Source organism: Gasterosteus aculeatus, chromosome 6 (genome assembly GCF_964276395.1).
Source record: "Gasterosteus aculeatus chromosome 6, fGasAcu3.hap1.1, whole genome shotgun sequence".
Taxonomy (NCBI): domain Eukaryota; kingdom Metazoa; phylum Chordata; class Actinopteri; order Perciformes; family Gasterosteidae; genus Gasterosteus; species Gasterosteus aculeatus.
This window is the reverse complement of record NC_135693.1, coordinates 8929257-8945185: the sequence shown is the minus strand read 5'-3', so window position 1 is coordinate 8945185 and position 15929 is coordinate 8929257. Positions and strand designations below refer to the sequence as shown.

The 15929-nt window shown below is 45.6% G+C and overlaps 1 protein-coding gene across 2 annotated transcripts in view; it reads left to right on the top strand.

Moving 5' to 3' along the window:
* The window catches only part of itga9 (integrin, alpha 9), a 36758-nt gene that overhangs the window by 7116 nt on the left and 13713 nt on the right, over positions 1-15929 (top strand). For both annotated transcript variants that reach the window (XM_040177713.2, XM_040177714.2), the window contains 8 exons: positions 22-84; positions 302-439; positions 767-872; positions 2442-2536; positions 2812-2902; positions 3219-3264; positions 3361-3515; positions 4756-4916. In XM_040177713.2, the coding sequence (XP_040033647.1) occupies positions 22-84; positions 302-439; positions 767-872; positions 2442-2536; positions 2812-2902; positions 3219-3264; positions 3361-3515; positions 4756-4916 (855 nt within the window). The remainder of the gene's footprint in view (positions 1-21; positions 85-301; positions 440-766; positions 873-2441; positions 2537-2811; positions 2903-3218; positions 3265-3360; positions 3516-4755; positions 4917-15929) is intronic.

Sequence of the window (15929 nt, the reverse complement as noted above, 5' to 3'; positions counted from 1 at the left end):
ATTTGCTTTTCTCCCGCACAGGTTTACGTTTTCAAAATCGACGGCGTATCTTTGGTGAAGAGCTTTCAAGCCTCAGGAACAATGGTATGAGCCTGGATGAGTCCTTTGTTAAAATCATTAAATGACCTTATTATTATAAGACTCTATTCAACCATATTGGATTTAACCTCGTCTGCCTCACGGATCGGTTTGCTCCTCCACTTCCCTGATTGCTTTGTTGTGAAACGTATGTCAATGGCATGAACTGAAGAAGGCGTCTCTGTGATCTGACCCATTGCTCTGTGGCTCGGCTTGGTTCCAGATGGGCTCTTACTTTGGCTCCTCATTGTGTGCAGTTGATCTGAACCAGGACGGCTTGTCGGACCTACTGGTGGGGGCACCCATGCACAGCCAGCTCCGGGATGAGGGCCAGGTGTCTGTGTACCTCAGCAAGGGCAATGTGAGTGGGATCCGTGGTTCAGGAGGAACCATAACATGCCCATTTATTCCCATCCAGCGTGTCCGCTTTCGCTGAATATTTCTATACTGTTATTCTTGTCCGTAATGGATTTTTGATGAAATTAGGAAAAAAAAGCTTGAGCATTTTGAGACTTTTGCTTGTACATTTTGTATATGTGGTTCTGAGTTATTTCAAGGACGTTGAGTGTTTGGTTTGATAAATTGTTTTGGACAAAAAGCTGCAATAATTTCACCGCGGCAGTACAGTAATGTGACATTTCTGCCAGCTTAGTATATAAACTGTTCTCTCGCCTGCTTTTGTTCTCAGGGGGTGATGGAGGAAGGAGGTGTTTTGAGTGGTGATAATGCTTTCAATGCACACTTCGGAGAATGCATTGCGGCAATTGGAGACATTGATGATGACGGATATCAAGGTCAGCACAGCAGACACTGCACACACTTAATAAAAACGTTTTTTTATAAAAAATTGTCCAGCTGTAAAGAGTAATTCAATAACACACCTGTAACAAGTTTAACTGAAGTGCATCTGAAACCTGTGACAAGAGGTTGCAAGTAGGCGATAGTTTCTGTTAAAGGCTCAAAAGCCCAAAAAGATTGGAAACCACCAAAATGATAAGACCACACGGGATGTTTAACGTGTTTTAGTCCATGGAACTCAAATCATTAGTGTTGTAGTTTTCCACTGTGTCACAAATTGCTTCTCAGCCATTGTGAATTATCCAGTTTACCATCATGTCAAACATGTTACATACATAATATCCATATTTTGCCATGCAAGCAAAACAAGGGTTCATATCAAAGCCTCAGATGCCAAAAACATCTATAAATGCAACAAAAAAGAAAGTAAAAGTTAAAAATGACTGAATTACTGGACAGTTTGTTGCCCAGATTGTTGTCTTCTAATGTAAGTAGTACATAAATATGAAGTCCAAGCAATGACCAACACTTGTCAATAGCCCTCATTGCTGTTAGTGTGACTTTTGCTTCAGTCGTGAAACAAAACTCTCGCCTGCTGAGTGATTCACAGTTGATGTCGTCGGCTGTTGGAGTCCCAGTAGGTGCAACAAAAAAAACGTCAGTTTAACAGACGTTTTGTTTTCATTACCCTGCGGCGAGGAGCTCTTTAGAGAGCATTGCCCTCTCTCACCCCTGTGAAGCGTGTGTCATCCAGATGCAGACCAAATCCTGCACACACAAATGTACATTTGCACTCTCCGTTTTCCTGGCACTCGCATGGCTTTGGCTTTTGAGGGCTCGACTTGGCGTCTATCACACGCTCAAGGCCGGGAGCTTCTGCCTGTATTCATCTGTGTGCAATGCACGCTTCGAGGCGGGCCGCCTGGCACAAAGTGTGTGTGTGTGTGTGTGTGTGTGTGTGTGTGTGTGTGTGTGTGTGTGTGCAGAGAAAGATTGCAGCTGGGAATCATAACTCATCCTGTAACTCAACACTGTCGAGTTACAGGATGACCAAATAGCCAGACTCCATCGCTGACTGACAGTCTTTTTATTTACTAAATTGCTAATATTTCATTTGAAAGAGCTTGAAAACAAAATACACATTTTGTTCCACAAATAAAAAGAAAACGTCATTATGCCTCCTACATAATGAGTCAATCATCATGTAATCTAAAGAAAAGAATGCCACTCATTTACCATTCCCGCTTTGCTATGCTGCACCACGTGGCCTGGAAGTGTTTTGGTTTATAAAAAGAAAGTTTATATGTGGAGTTTCTTTTCAAATGGAATGTGGAGACATTGTTTCAGTGCTCTTGCCAGCACTTTATAGCCTTGTTTCCACTCTCTCAGAGGTTGCGCTGGTCTTTATTGCCAATAACGACACTTAATTGTCTGTTAAGACTGTCAGTGAAACGGCTTGTTTCTCAGGCTTAATGAAAGCTTTTGTACACACAGTTCTGTACTCTCAACACAGCTCACTCATTTCCACGCCGTCTTTAACGGAAACTCTTTCGCCCTGTATTCAGATGTCGCCATAGGAGCCCCTAAAGAGGATGACTACGGAGGAGCCGTCTATATCTACCACGGGGACGCCACAGGGATCATCAGCAAATACTCCATGGTAAGAAGTGTCACGTAACACACCAATAACGCTTTAAGCAAGCGAATGATAGAGTTCTCCTGTAGTAGTAATTCCACTGGTTTAACCTGCAAATGTTCCGTTTTTTTTGTTTGAGACCCCACGTTGCTCTGAATGAGGAGCGGGCCCCTCTTAGTGGGACTTAACAAATGAGCAGCGTTTATCTTGTTTGCATGAAACGGTGTTAAATGGAGTAGTTGCAGTCTGACGACGAGCTGAGAAAAAGCAAATCACGTTGTTTCCATGTTGGCAAACAGAAACTGTCTGGGCGCAGTGTGAACCCTGGTCTGCAGATGTTTGGCCAGTCAATCTCCGGCAGTGTGGACATGGATGGCAACGGATACGCAGGTAAAGAGCGGCTTAACCACATCAGAAAGACCAAAACATCCAATGGGGAAGGAGGAGATTATGAAATTAGTTTTTTTTGCCCTGTTTTTTTGCCTCCCTCTCGCCAGTCTGCGCGGTGCTCTGCTGATTGTGCAAAGCACTGCGCAGACCCGTGATCGAGGCATCTTGTTTACTGCATTCCACGGCTGACATCCAGACGGTTAAAAGACTTCTGTGCATTGTTTGAGTACTGCAGGTGTGATCTGTGCTGTCAGCAGATTGCTGCGTTAACATCACGGCTTTCCCAAATCAAACCACGTTTGTGTTTTTGTTGCAGATGTCACTATTGGAGCGTTCATGTCGGATAGCGTGGTCCTGCTGAGGTGAGTAGCAGACCGGCGACTCCGCGCCGTCACTTCTGCTGCCGCGCGGCGTTATAACGCCACACTGTGTTCTGGTCTCGGTCGATGTGGTTGCAGAACCCGGCCTGTCATTACGGTGGACGTCTCCATCTTCCTGCCCGTCTCCATCAACATCTCGGTGCCGCAGTGCCACGAGGGCCAGCACAACCTAAACTGCTTCAACGTAACCGTCTGCATGCGCTTCAGGGGAAGGCAGCTGCCGGGACAGATAGGTGAGTAGCAAATCCAGACAAGAGAAACCCCTGCTAGTTCAAATGAAGCTGGTTCCCCTCACGAGTTCAAAGTCCACACTGAAAGGGACTCTGAGTAAACTCGGTAGATACTAACACATGATTCATAGTTTAGTTTTTGCTCCTAATAATACCTCTAAAACTAATAATTCTATCTTATTTGTTCAATCTGTACATTCAGTAATGTCGTCATGTGTCTCTCACTGCTTTTGCTGGTCATCAGTGTAGATTCTAGTCATTCAGTGTTGTGAGGAGGGGAAATTCATACTCCTTGAACGTATGGCGATCATTTAAATGGGGAGGATTTGTGAACATGCTGCAGGTGAGTAACGCCGTCCCCGTGCTGGGAGGCGGCCGGTTTGGTTAACCTGGTGGACGCTGTACACCTCGTCCTGGGATAACGGACTCTTTGGCGGCGTGCTTTTTTTTTGGGTGCTGGGGCGCAGTCCCGTTGCGGTGTTTGGGTGCGTTCACTCGCGAACCCCCAGGAGCCCCGTCGTTAAATAACGCCCGCGTCCGGGCGCGAAGCAACAAAGCTTCTCTGTCTCGGCTGTCTGGCAAACACCGTGGAAAGTGTAGCGCCGTGTGTTTGGTGACTCCCTTAATGAAGGCTTCCTTCGCCTCCCCTGAGTGAGGTCATGGCGCTGTTGGACGGGGGGGAAGCAGCAGGCTCTGGTCCTACGAAAGGGTGTGTTTGCCACCCTTCTGCCTGTTTTTCAACGGGGTGATTACTCCAGACTGAGGCTGATTCATTCAGAGGAGTGGATTCTGAAATGACCGATATACGGTCACCTCGGAAATGTTGGGTAGTGTTTGCTTGTTTGGGGTTAAGATTTCTCAAGTTGTTGCCTCGATTTCATTAAAACCAGGGGTGGAACCGGCAGGGAGGATACTTTTGGATGTTTTCCCACCACCAGCTGGAAAATGACGTTAATATTTTTTATTTGTAAAATATCTGAACACAATCCTCGTTTTAACTGTATGAATTCAGTTTTTGCTGACATAATAAATTGTTTTCATGTCTGGCCCTGGTTTCAAGGGTAAATGGAAATACTTTCATCCAGCTTTTTGTCAAATAGCGTCGTAAAGTCAGATGATTTGTCCAAGAAATCCCAACCGTATACCATCTTCCCTCTGACTAAAATGTTACTGCAATAAGCGCTGATGGATTTCCCTTCATGTTTTGTGTGCAGTTACTTTGACACGGTGAATCTCTTCACAGAGCTGCTGTACAACATAACGGCCGATGTGGATAAGCGACAGAAGAGCCAGCCGGCCCGCGTCTACTTCACTCAAAGCGGATCTCAGATCAACCAGATGAGCCAGCAGATCAGCCTGGACATCAACCGGGAGGAGTGCCGGCGCTACACCGCCTACGTTAAGGTGAGGTTTAGGTCGCCTGGCCGCGTTTGCGCCGGCTTGTCCGTCCGCAGGCTCATGACCTCGGGTGAACTCTCTGCTTTCACGTGACCTCGGGCACTCTCACCCTGCCGGGCTTGATGTGTGTCATAAGTTATCTGCTTATGTGGTCTGTTTTTCTTTCTTATCTGTATTTTTCTGACTTTTGGCTGGAGCATCGCGGCCTGTGTGTTTTTCCAGTTAACGTGTTCAGACGGATCAAAATCAAGAGGGGAAAAAAAAATATTAAAAAAAAGACACCACGAAGGTCCGTCCCATTATTGCACAGTGGTGCAGGAGCCACTCAGCTGCTGCCGCTGAAGGCCGCGGATCAGCATCCATCAGCTGGGGAGCTCTTTGTGTCACCCAGCTGGCTTCGGTTAAAGGCACCTCCTTAAAGGTCAGGCTATTGATGTGTCGTCAAACCGTGCCGCTCGAGTGTGCGTTTGAAGACCGGGACAGAGACGGGAAACAGGGTCTGCTTTGTCACGGCATAGTCCCTCCATTGTGCTCATGTGATGTAGCCTCAGAGAGGGTGTTTCACCTTCACCAACGCGGAGGCCCGTAAATTTCACTGGCATTCTTAGCTGCGCTCGCCGAGCGCTCTCACCGTGGGGGGGCTGAGCCGCCGACTGAGGGGGGCTGTCATTACCGCGCCTGCCTGCCTGCCTCCCTTCAACCCCTTCAGGCTGTAATGAGCGAACATTACACAGAGCTTTATTCAGCACAACATGCTCATCACGGTTATCAAGGTGTGTCATTCGATGTCTGCCGTAGGTTTGTTTAGGCTCCTCGGGAAAACCTGGAAAGAAGAATACAACATTTCAAATGTAATTTCTACTTCTTTCCATCCCCGTTTCAACACGTTAAGCAGCATTGAAAGTCCGACATTTCACTTCTTCTTTGTGTGGGTGGGCAGATGAGTTATCGATCAGTCGAAACTGGTAACTTCCACATATGTGCAGCATCTCTATACACACAAATACTTGAAGTGCCATCAGGTCACATGTTACATCAGGGGCCTTTTAGCAGGATTGTTTTATTACCTTGCGATCATAGTCAGCCCAGCCCTTTGCCCTCTGTTTTTCTAGCGTTTATGCTAAGCTATGTTCACTGTCACACGGCTCCAGCTGGAGAAGATACAAATCGTCCAACTGAAGTGCACCTGGTTGGCACTCTTGCTGAGCGGATTAAAATTTTTTGTCTGCACATGTGGCCACGACGGCGACCTGCTCATTAGCAAAGAGAAGAGGCGATCCCGGAGTTACAACAAGCCGAGGAGCCACACAGGACGGTGAAGGTGTGGTGCCCAAATGGCCCCTTTGCCACATGTATGAAAGAGGGCAAAGATTGAGACCTTGCACGATAACTATCTGCCGTGGCTCTTCATCATCATAAAGTATGTGTTTTTACTGCAGAGCTGAGGAATCACCATCATCATTCTGCGATGAGTAAAGTCTACTTGCCCAATCGCATCGTTTATCCTCCTCGTGTGTCTGCCCTCACGAGCCAGTCCTCCCATTCCTCAGCAGAGCTATGCTAATGCAAACCAGCTGGTTGCCCCGACTGCATCCTCGGGGGGAGGGGAGGGATTGTGCGCCCCCCCCGTCCCCGTCCCACCCTTCCCTCAGCTAAAACACAGCAGGGTGCTGAGCTGCTGTTGTGTCAACAGGAGCTGCGCGCTGGCGCTGCTGATGGAAAACCCTCATGTCAGAGTTGATTGCTCAGCCCCCGATGCGTGAGGGCCGGCGGTGGGAGGGGGGGGTGAGCTATTCTGAGCCACCCTCACGTTTGTAACTGCGCTGACCACCTGCACGCCCCATTTGTTGGCTTTATGAATTGTATAAACACTTTTAAAGGACCTCAGCTAACGGCTTGAATTAATAAGGCGCTGTAAAGTTGGATTTGCTCTGATTACATACTTAAAGAAACAGGACAGACACATTTTCACCATCTGAAATCTAGTAAAAAAAAAAGCATGAATGCCGCTCAGTAAATCATGTAGTGCTGAGAACACAAGGGCATAGTTGGAGCTGTTCAAAGAGCACGAAAAAACAGGAGCTAATAATTCAGTCTCTTACTTTTTTTTTTTTTTTTTTAAGTAATGAAATTAAATTATGCACGTCTTTTCTAGCTGATGATATTAACATGTTTTCATTGGCATTGGCTGACAGAGACCATCTGGAGGGCTGGTATGCTGTTTGGTTATTTTTAGCTAAATAAACTTCATGCAGGCTTTTCCTTCAGTTGTACCTCACATCCAGGGGGGATAAACAGTTCCTCAGAGTGATGACTGATGAACGATTAGGGCTCGGCTGACCAGAGGTGCCGTGTGCGTGAGATATGCAACGAGTCGTTTAACGAGAGCCACCGACTGTAAGCTGGAATTCTCCAGTTTGATGTCGTCATTTTGGTGTCTCAGGTATTAGAGAAATAGCTTCATATTTACTTACTTTTCAGTCTACAGCCTCGCTAGCGACAGTTTGCACTAAATACAACTAAATAGTTGCGGTTGCTTGGAATGTCATTAGTTTTGCAGGTATTTTGTCATAAACTAAACTAATAAAAGGCGAAAGGATCACCAAGCTGGTTCAAATTATCCTGATGGAGACGTGAATGCCTGCGCTATTCATCATTGCAGTCCCTCCAGCTGTAGAGATGCTGTCTTCTAACCTCATGGTGGAGCTTAGGGAAATGTTGAGGTACCGCCAAAGTCCTTATGATACATCAAGTGGAAAACATGAATCTCTGTAAATCCACCACAATTTATTCATATATTTCTGTCTGGACCCAAGTGCTGGACATCCGTCCACAGAGCCAGGCTGAACCAAACAAGCAAAAACAAGCTTTGAAAGTAGTTGAGATCCTGTCTGTACGCATGCTGATGTACTCGCTATATGTTGAGTTAAGGACCTCCGTGTCGGTAGATGTAAAATGCCACAGGTGTAATGTCAACATGACATTGTGACGTATGTCTCACTATAAACAATAAAACATTCATAGTGTCAAGTATATGAGGCTGAAGGCTGAGTGTTACAGCTCACCTGCCTTTGGTTTGTTGCTTGTCTTATAAACACATTGTAGTGTTTCAGTCCTGCACCGCTTCTGCAATCTATATATCTCATGGCACGTTTACGTCTCGTCATGGACATGTTTTTACTCCAGCCGTCCCATCACAGAGCAGTAGGCGTGAGCCTTGAAGTCATGCCAGGGGCCAATTCCATCTGTGGTCATGAGCGGCGTTGTGTAGCTCTGTAGAAGCATCACAGTCTCCGAGGAGGAGCTAAAATAGGATTTAAAAGCCGAGCCTGTAACAGTTGTCTGTTTAATTTAGCTTGTAAAGTACCCTGCTCACTTTCCCCCTCCACCTCCCTCCGGCCTATATCCCACTGAGCTTGTGCCCTATATCTCATGTCCCCATTACATTTGCTTGGCACCAAAGGAGTATTTAAAGGTTCACCCAACATTATTCTGTTGTGCTGCAGCTCGTGGGGGAAACCGAGCATCTGCCCGTCAAAGCTAAATGCCCTGATGGCCCTCACAAGGCTCTTATATATGCATGTTGGAATTGAGCAATACAATGTTGAATATTATCAGATGGGTTCATGAGGTGATGGATGACGGTCTGTGGAGTTACAGAAAGTCTTGTCAGAATTATTGCAAATGCATTTGAAAAGAAGCTGATGATGTTTTTACCTTCTGTACCTGTGTGTTTGCGTCATGCAGCGCTCATTCATATCTCATTTGACTAAACTTGATGGACAAATCCATCATTGACATGCTATATTTTGTTATTTTGCCTAGTATGACAACGATTGTAAAAGGATTCGTTGATTCATTGATGTGGTTAATCCGTGACAGTTCTGAACCATTTGCATGTTTTCTTTAATCTTCTTCAATAGTAAACAGAATATCTTTGGGCTTTGGGCATGATGTGCATCTGCACTGCACATCATGCAGTGGAATCCACTGTTTCCTCCAAAGACCTCAAAACAAAAATGTGAAAAAATGATTCATGCTTGCTGTTTGACCTCAAGTCAGCTCCACAAACGGGACACCCTGCAGAGCAGAGCAAAGCGGGAGTTCCTGTCGCTGCATCCCGACGGATCCGTAGTAAGTCCTAGTCCCTCAACGCGGTCTGGCACGTGGAAACCCGTCGCGGAGCCGCTGCCACACTGCCTGCTTTGTTTGCCCCTTTACAGTTCAACAGAAACGTGCAATTCCCCCGATGCCGATCCCCCGGTTTCATTTACCTCAGGCCAAGAGCGCTGATACAATGAAAGTATATAGCAGGCCGGTAATCACATCCAGATGTCTTCTATTACACATCGCAGCAAGTCTATTTATAAAGACTATAGTGGAAAAAAGGGGGGGAAATATACGAGCTGTGCACTGTGATATTAAATCGAGTGGAAAATGTCATAGACACTGTCCGATGAACAAGTTCAGTTGAATGCTCGGTCTGCAAGTATTAGTGTTAATACCATGTAGTGGATACTGAAGAAGAGCTGTACTGGTTTATTTTGGTCAGGATTTCCCTACATGGTTGTGTCAGAGTGAGTATGAAACACTTCTTCTCCAGGCTTGTTTTGGGAGCGCACAGACTTTTTCTGCAATGAATCAAGTCAGATTTCTCATGAAGTTTCTTATGCATTTATATTAAAGATATGCAGGTTTTTTTTCTTTGCTATCACTGCTAATTAGATCCATCCTCTGTGTTGTTGCCATAGTAAATGCATTGTTGCTACTCGCATTAAGGTTGGGCATATTTGATGATTTGTTGATGTTGGCAGCAAAGCACGCTGGGCAGAATGTTCCTGCCGTCTTTTGGCCGTGTTACTGCCACACGATGCCACCGCAAGGCAAAGTAATGGGTGGCCAAGTCTGACCACAATGAAAGAGTTTTTCTAGCCATGATTCCCACTTCCACTGCAGAGGAAGCACGCGTGTGTGTGTGCGGATGTTCAGTGTGTGCGCGTTGGGTAAAAACACGAGATGTGTGGTGTGGCCTGTGCACCAACACACCAAAATAGCACAAAACGTTGTGATTGATCATCGCTTGGCATTGACAAACCACTTCCTTGTCAATAGTCCCATTTCTTAATGTTTGAGTGCATGAGTGGGCTTCCTATGTAAACAGGCGGAATCAGCCCCAGAGGAAGCGGAATAAATGTATAGACAAGACGTTTGTTTGTGTCCAGAGGGAGACGGCTCTATCAGGTGGATATGGACAGATTAGTTTTGCAGCGCTGCAGCGATATCTGGGCTTTGTCTAAAAACAATGGCTCCATCAATATCAGTAAAGTGAAAGTGACCAAGCATTGGTGCACAGTGGCAAAATTGGCTGCAGGAAGCATCCGAGGACCTCCTCAATCCCCAAAATGAAACAAAAGTCCTCTGTAAAAGAGGCACATTTTGTGCTGCTCCTCATTGCTGGTATCTCATTTTATCACGACGTGAGGCAACTATGAAAAATATTAAGTAATCTTCATTCTTTGGGAAAATGTTCCAGTCCAATTAATCGCATAAGAGTGCAGATAACCAACTTCCTGTTTATGCTCAGATAACGTTCATCAGGATGTTGAGGGGAGTTAATCTCTCAAAGAAAGGAAGTCTTCAGATGCATGTTGTTGTTTCTAAACAGCAATAACATTTCAGAAGCTCTGTTGCTTTTAGATATATGAGTAAAACAAAATGATATTGTCTATCGCTCCTCATTCCTCGGTGCCTTTTATTAAAGCGAACATGGGAGTGATTTGGACACCGCTCTAATTCCAGTTGAGACATTAGTCTTCTTCTTGTTATTTTTATTATTAGTGGTATTGCCTTAAACATAATAGGAACTTAAGTGGCGACTAAATGAACCATGTTTCTATTTTACTCCCAGATCTCAAGACTCAAATTCGCTTCCTTAAAAGGATCTCATCTGGATTCTTTATTTTTTTTTTCCTTTTTTGCTTCTAAGGGGAGCTGTGCATTTGTCCTTGTGGTGACTCCAAACCCATCAGTCAGGTTGCAATAGGGATCAGCGACGGGTTAAAGGAAGCTACACGGCGGGTCGAGAATTTGGGGAATGAAGGTTATAAATGCAGAAGCTGTTACTTAGACGGATTCGCCATCAGTTCTGTTCCTGCTGACTTTCCACAACTCGGCTTTGGGGTCATCTCAAGTGTGAAAAGTCTCGTAATGCTCTCAAATGACCTTTTGGAAAGATGTTGAAAATTGGCCAGAAACAAACAATGCGTTGGGAACAATGTGGAAGCTGAGTGAGGAGCAACATCTGTTCGTAGATCCAGATGAGAAGCTAATTCCGCTATAGTTAGCATTGGTGTTAAATCAAGTTGTTGTTGGTGGAATGTAGTAAAAAAAAAAAAAATAACACCGATGAATTTGCTGTGTTTAAGCAGTGAACCTCTTCCATCGGCCAAATTCCAGCGTGGAAGTGAGGCACCTTTCTCTCCTTCTTTATAAATACCAGCTGTGGTTTTAACTGTCCGAGGGTCAAATGTTGAATGCCTCCTTCATGATGCATGCAAGACCGTAAAGGTTTCCTCTAATTCGTGTTTACGTGAACGTTGTTTAAAAAAGCAATAAATTCTATGCACTTGGATTCTCCAAGGCGAAAGAGACGTATACCGCCCTTATCTGCACCTTCGGGATCTTTATTGAGTGGAGTCATTTTACTCACAGTATGAAGCAAAGAGCTTCAGGTTTTTTGTTCGCGTGTTTCAGGGGAAACACAAGCATGTCGCAGAGTCTGTACCGTTACTGCGTAAGAGAAACATGGTATTTATTGGTGTTTAGCCGGGATGCGGCCTGACAGGACACATGTTGCACGTCTCAGTTGAGTGACGGTCAGGGGGAACCAGGGGAAACGCGTGTTTGCTCGGGGGGGAAATTATACCCCTCCGTATCTAGCAGCAGTTCATTGATTTATGTTTTCACAGAAAGAGCAGAACACAATTGTTCCCCAGATTCAGTGTTGTGTTTTTGAAAGTTGTACAACTGACTAGTGATTTATTTATGTTTTTAGGTGGTGAAGCGTTTTCTGTTCTAACTAAATTAGCTGAATATTCAGCATCATCCCTGAAGTAGTAGTAAAAATAACACATTTGCTTTTGTTTTAGAGCCAATGTCCGATGAACTCAGTTCACCGTTCTCTCTTTTGTAAAGCCGGTCTGTTGGTCTTTCGGGAACATTGTGTTTTGATGCACAACAGGTCATGGTGTTGCGGTGTTTGATTTATCAGGCTGGTGCTTGAAGCTGGACGGAGATCTGAGGATCACAGCTTACTACTAACTTCAGACGGGCTGAATTATTCTCCAGCGGTTGGAGTAAACATGGCTCGCGTGTTAAACTGGAGCCGTGTTCAAAGGCATAATGCATTCGATCGGTGGTAGTCTCGTCTCGAGGACTCGGAATGTGTTGGACAGGCTGAAGGTATTAAAACCCTCCAACCTCCTCCAGATATTTCCCTCCTGAGATAAAAATGAGAACTTCTAGGAGAATTAATCGCGGCTTCTTCACCAGATGGTCAGAGCCACCAATCCACACCAATGCCAATGTCTGCCTGGTGTGTAAATGAGCAACAATTTGCTCATTTGATGTAAACTTTATTAGTGAATAATGTGTTGGGTCCACAGGCCGCCCCCAAACGCTGGGGATCAGAAACATGACGCAATACATTGAAACATGTGCAATGTGTTCAGCGATTGCAGTCATTTTAAAGAGTGATGGTACCAAAGCAGTGACACAATCTGATATCTCCGTCACGACCCACGTAACCGGAAAGATTTATGAGAACGAGGATTTTTTCCCACAGACCAACTGAAGCTGTTCATACCCCAAACAACCAGACTGCACTCCTTCCCACTCCTACAGAGTTTGCCATTCAATGCTTCTCGACATCTGCTAAGCTACTCTGAGCAGAGCAGCTGCTGTAGTTTGACCTGTAGTTAATCTGGCAGAGAGATAACACACTGAGAACTTTACCAATTGTCTCTCTACTCAACTTTTTTCAAGGACAAACTGAGATAAGCTGCCTAAGTGCACGTCTGCCATTTACTGTTGACATTACTGTAAATACTTTCAATTTCCAGTTGTCTTCGTGTGCCTCGGTACACACACACACACACACACACACACACAATCCCAGCCTCTGACAGGCTGAACCCATTCATCACTTAACTAAAAAGCTTTTTCCATTCAAACCAAGGATCCCTGGCGCTTCGCCCTTGAATTAAAAAGGCCTCGACCTGTAAGTCGTCCAAAAAGCCGCTGTCCTAAAAAGGAGCGCTTGCGGGTGCGTTTCGGTCACAAGTTAATGAAGACTTCCCACCGGCGGGCTCGAGCCACATACGCTTCTGAGGCTATTGTTTCCCCGGGAAGAGAAGCTCTCGAGCGATCTCAGTTCAAGCTGAAGATCAGAGCCGTTTGGTAGCCTTACGTCATGCTCCCCCGCTCAGCGAGCAGGCCGGGCGGCGGGTTGGTGCGTTGCCATCTTGTTGATCAGATTAACATGTGGGAGGCGAGAGTACAACTGCAGTGCTGCTCAAGCAGTGTTCGAGGGGGGGGGGGGGGGGGGGGGTCTGCGTGCAATGAAGTCAGATGAAAAGCGTTCAGTAGCAGTGCTCATTAAACATGAAGCGTGAAGCGAGGGGGAAGTGTCCTACAGGCGGCGTTCCCTGAGTGGGAACACAAACACGGAGAGAGTGCATAGTGGCAAAGACCTGGTGCTGCAGAGGGTGGATGTTCTAGGTGAAGGTTTGAATCCCAGTTGTTTTCTTTCATAATATACGTGACGAGCTGTCCTCCGTCCTGTGAGAGGCTATGAAAACGCATGCAGGGAGGAAGACTTTGTGTCAAGTGTGTCATAAAAGATCGCAACTGCTGTCAAACGCTGTTTTTTTTTTTTTTTTTGTTCCCATGGTTTTGAATTTACAGTTTACAAAATGTGGTGTGAATCGATGTACGACAGCCGCTTCCTGCCGACGGCCGCTTCGCTGGAATCGTTAAAAAGAGATTTTGTCAATGGAACGATGAGAAGGTTTATGCTATTTTTAAGTGTCCAGGATGGAAATGTACCTATTTGTATTGGCAGCATTTCCTACCCGAAGGACACATTGAAAGGAAAATACTTCAACGTATTTAAAACCACTATATTTGAGATCCCCATGTGTGATTTTCTTCGTACTAAACTACCAGATAGTCAGAATAAATGAGTGATCTATTCATTTTGGAAGCAAGGAGCAGTTCTCACAATTCTGAAAGAATTATGCATATTGGGTGAATTACTTTTCTCAGCCAAAACAACCTTCAAAAGTGCTAGTTGACATTTTCCGTGTTGCTACGCGGTGTATCTATGTAACTAGCTGGTAGGAAGATACCTTCCACAACGTTTACATCGAGCACAGTGTAAAGCATTTTGAAACGCTTGAACTTATGTTGTTATTTAAAGATCTATATTATGGTGTTTTGTTTCCTGGTTTGATCATATTTTGTAGTGATAAAACCACCAATTCACCATCGTTAGTTAACTACAATAAACTACTGGTCATACAAGACAAGGTGAGGCTGAACAGCAAAACCCCCGAAATGTAATTGATTTTTTTTTTCATTAATTAAAGAGAAACACCCATTATTTCTTCTATTAAATCACACTGTTGCTTTAAGAAATACAGAAACTGAATTAACCTGCAGGTTTATATATAAACGCTCGTTGGCGCTATCTGATGCCCACCCTGCTGCCTCCGTCTTTAAATGAGGATTATCACAGTGGAGGCCTTTTGAGAAGAGAATGACCCGTCACGAGCTTCGCGGCATGTGAGGAACTGTTGTTGCGTTCCTTTCCATGTAGTTATCGGTAGCGGGCAGTTCAACACTAGCCTGTGTCCTTCTCCGCTGGAGCTCAGGAACTGCTCTGTTCCATAACTACAGGAATTAAAGGCCGGAGCAGCCGTGAGTAGGTGACTGGGCCCGGGGTGTGGACATGGGTGGGGCAAGTGGCAGCATTGATCAAGGGATAATAAAAGTCCAAGTGTTACCGAAAGGCCTCGGGCACTTCTGATGTGTGCTCGCCTTGTGTCAGCGGTGTTTCAAGAAGAAAGTAGTCCTGTATGTGCTCAATAATAGATGCTCTGTTTGAAAAAAGCGCTGGCAACCCTTCACCGCTCGCTCGGTTAATGCTAGTGAGCTGAAGAGATTTACTGGCATTAAAGTCACTCTTCAACCATGAGAGTGTCGAGAATGACTTCACTTCATTTGCGATCATCATGCCCCCCCCCCCTCAGTTCTTCTCTGGCTTTCTGAAACTGTGAGATGAGCGGTGGGAGTTTGCGGCAGTCAGGTCCCAGAGGGGGGGTCAGTTCACTCAGAGGCCAACGGACAGGGGGGGGGGGGGTCGCCCATTGCAAGCATTCGGTCTTAATGGCTGTTGAGGTTGAAGGGCTTTGCTCGCCTCAGAGTATTCCAGCACTGACTGCAGCATTGTGTCACGTTACCTCCCAGTTGAGGCAACATACTACTAGAACCAACACGGCCTCTATAAGTCTAATGAGCCATGAGCTGCAGTCCAGTGAAGGATGGGAGGTCAGCCTCTATTGACCAACGCTGGGCGGCTAATGCTGTCATTTGCTCATAAGAGCTTAAGCAGTTAGTGGATCAGTTGATTGAAGTAATTCTCAGGCTATGTGCCATTTGTAGTCTTACATGAAAGCCCATCAAATATCTTTACAAACTGAATTGATATCTTTATCTGTCTGCAGCACCGTTTCCAAAATGTCTATTCATGTCCTGCTCTTTCCTGCTCTGAATCTCACTGTGGACGAGTTGGGTGTGCTCTTGAACTGGTGATGTGTTCAAAGCCCACACTGGCTCACGGCCCGCCTGAGGAAAGAGGATGGGTGGGTTCCCACTGGAAAAAAGCTGCTGTTATAATGGACAGAAGAGAGAAAGTGCAAAAAGAACAAGTGGCCCAAGTGACCAGCGGAAGGCACGGGG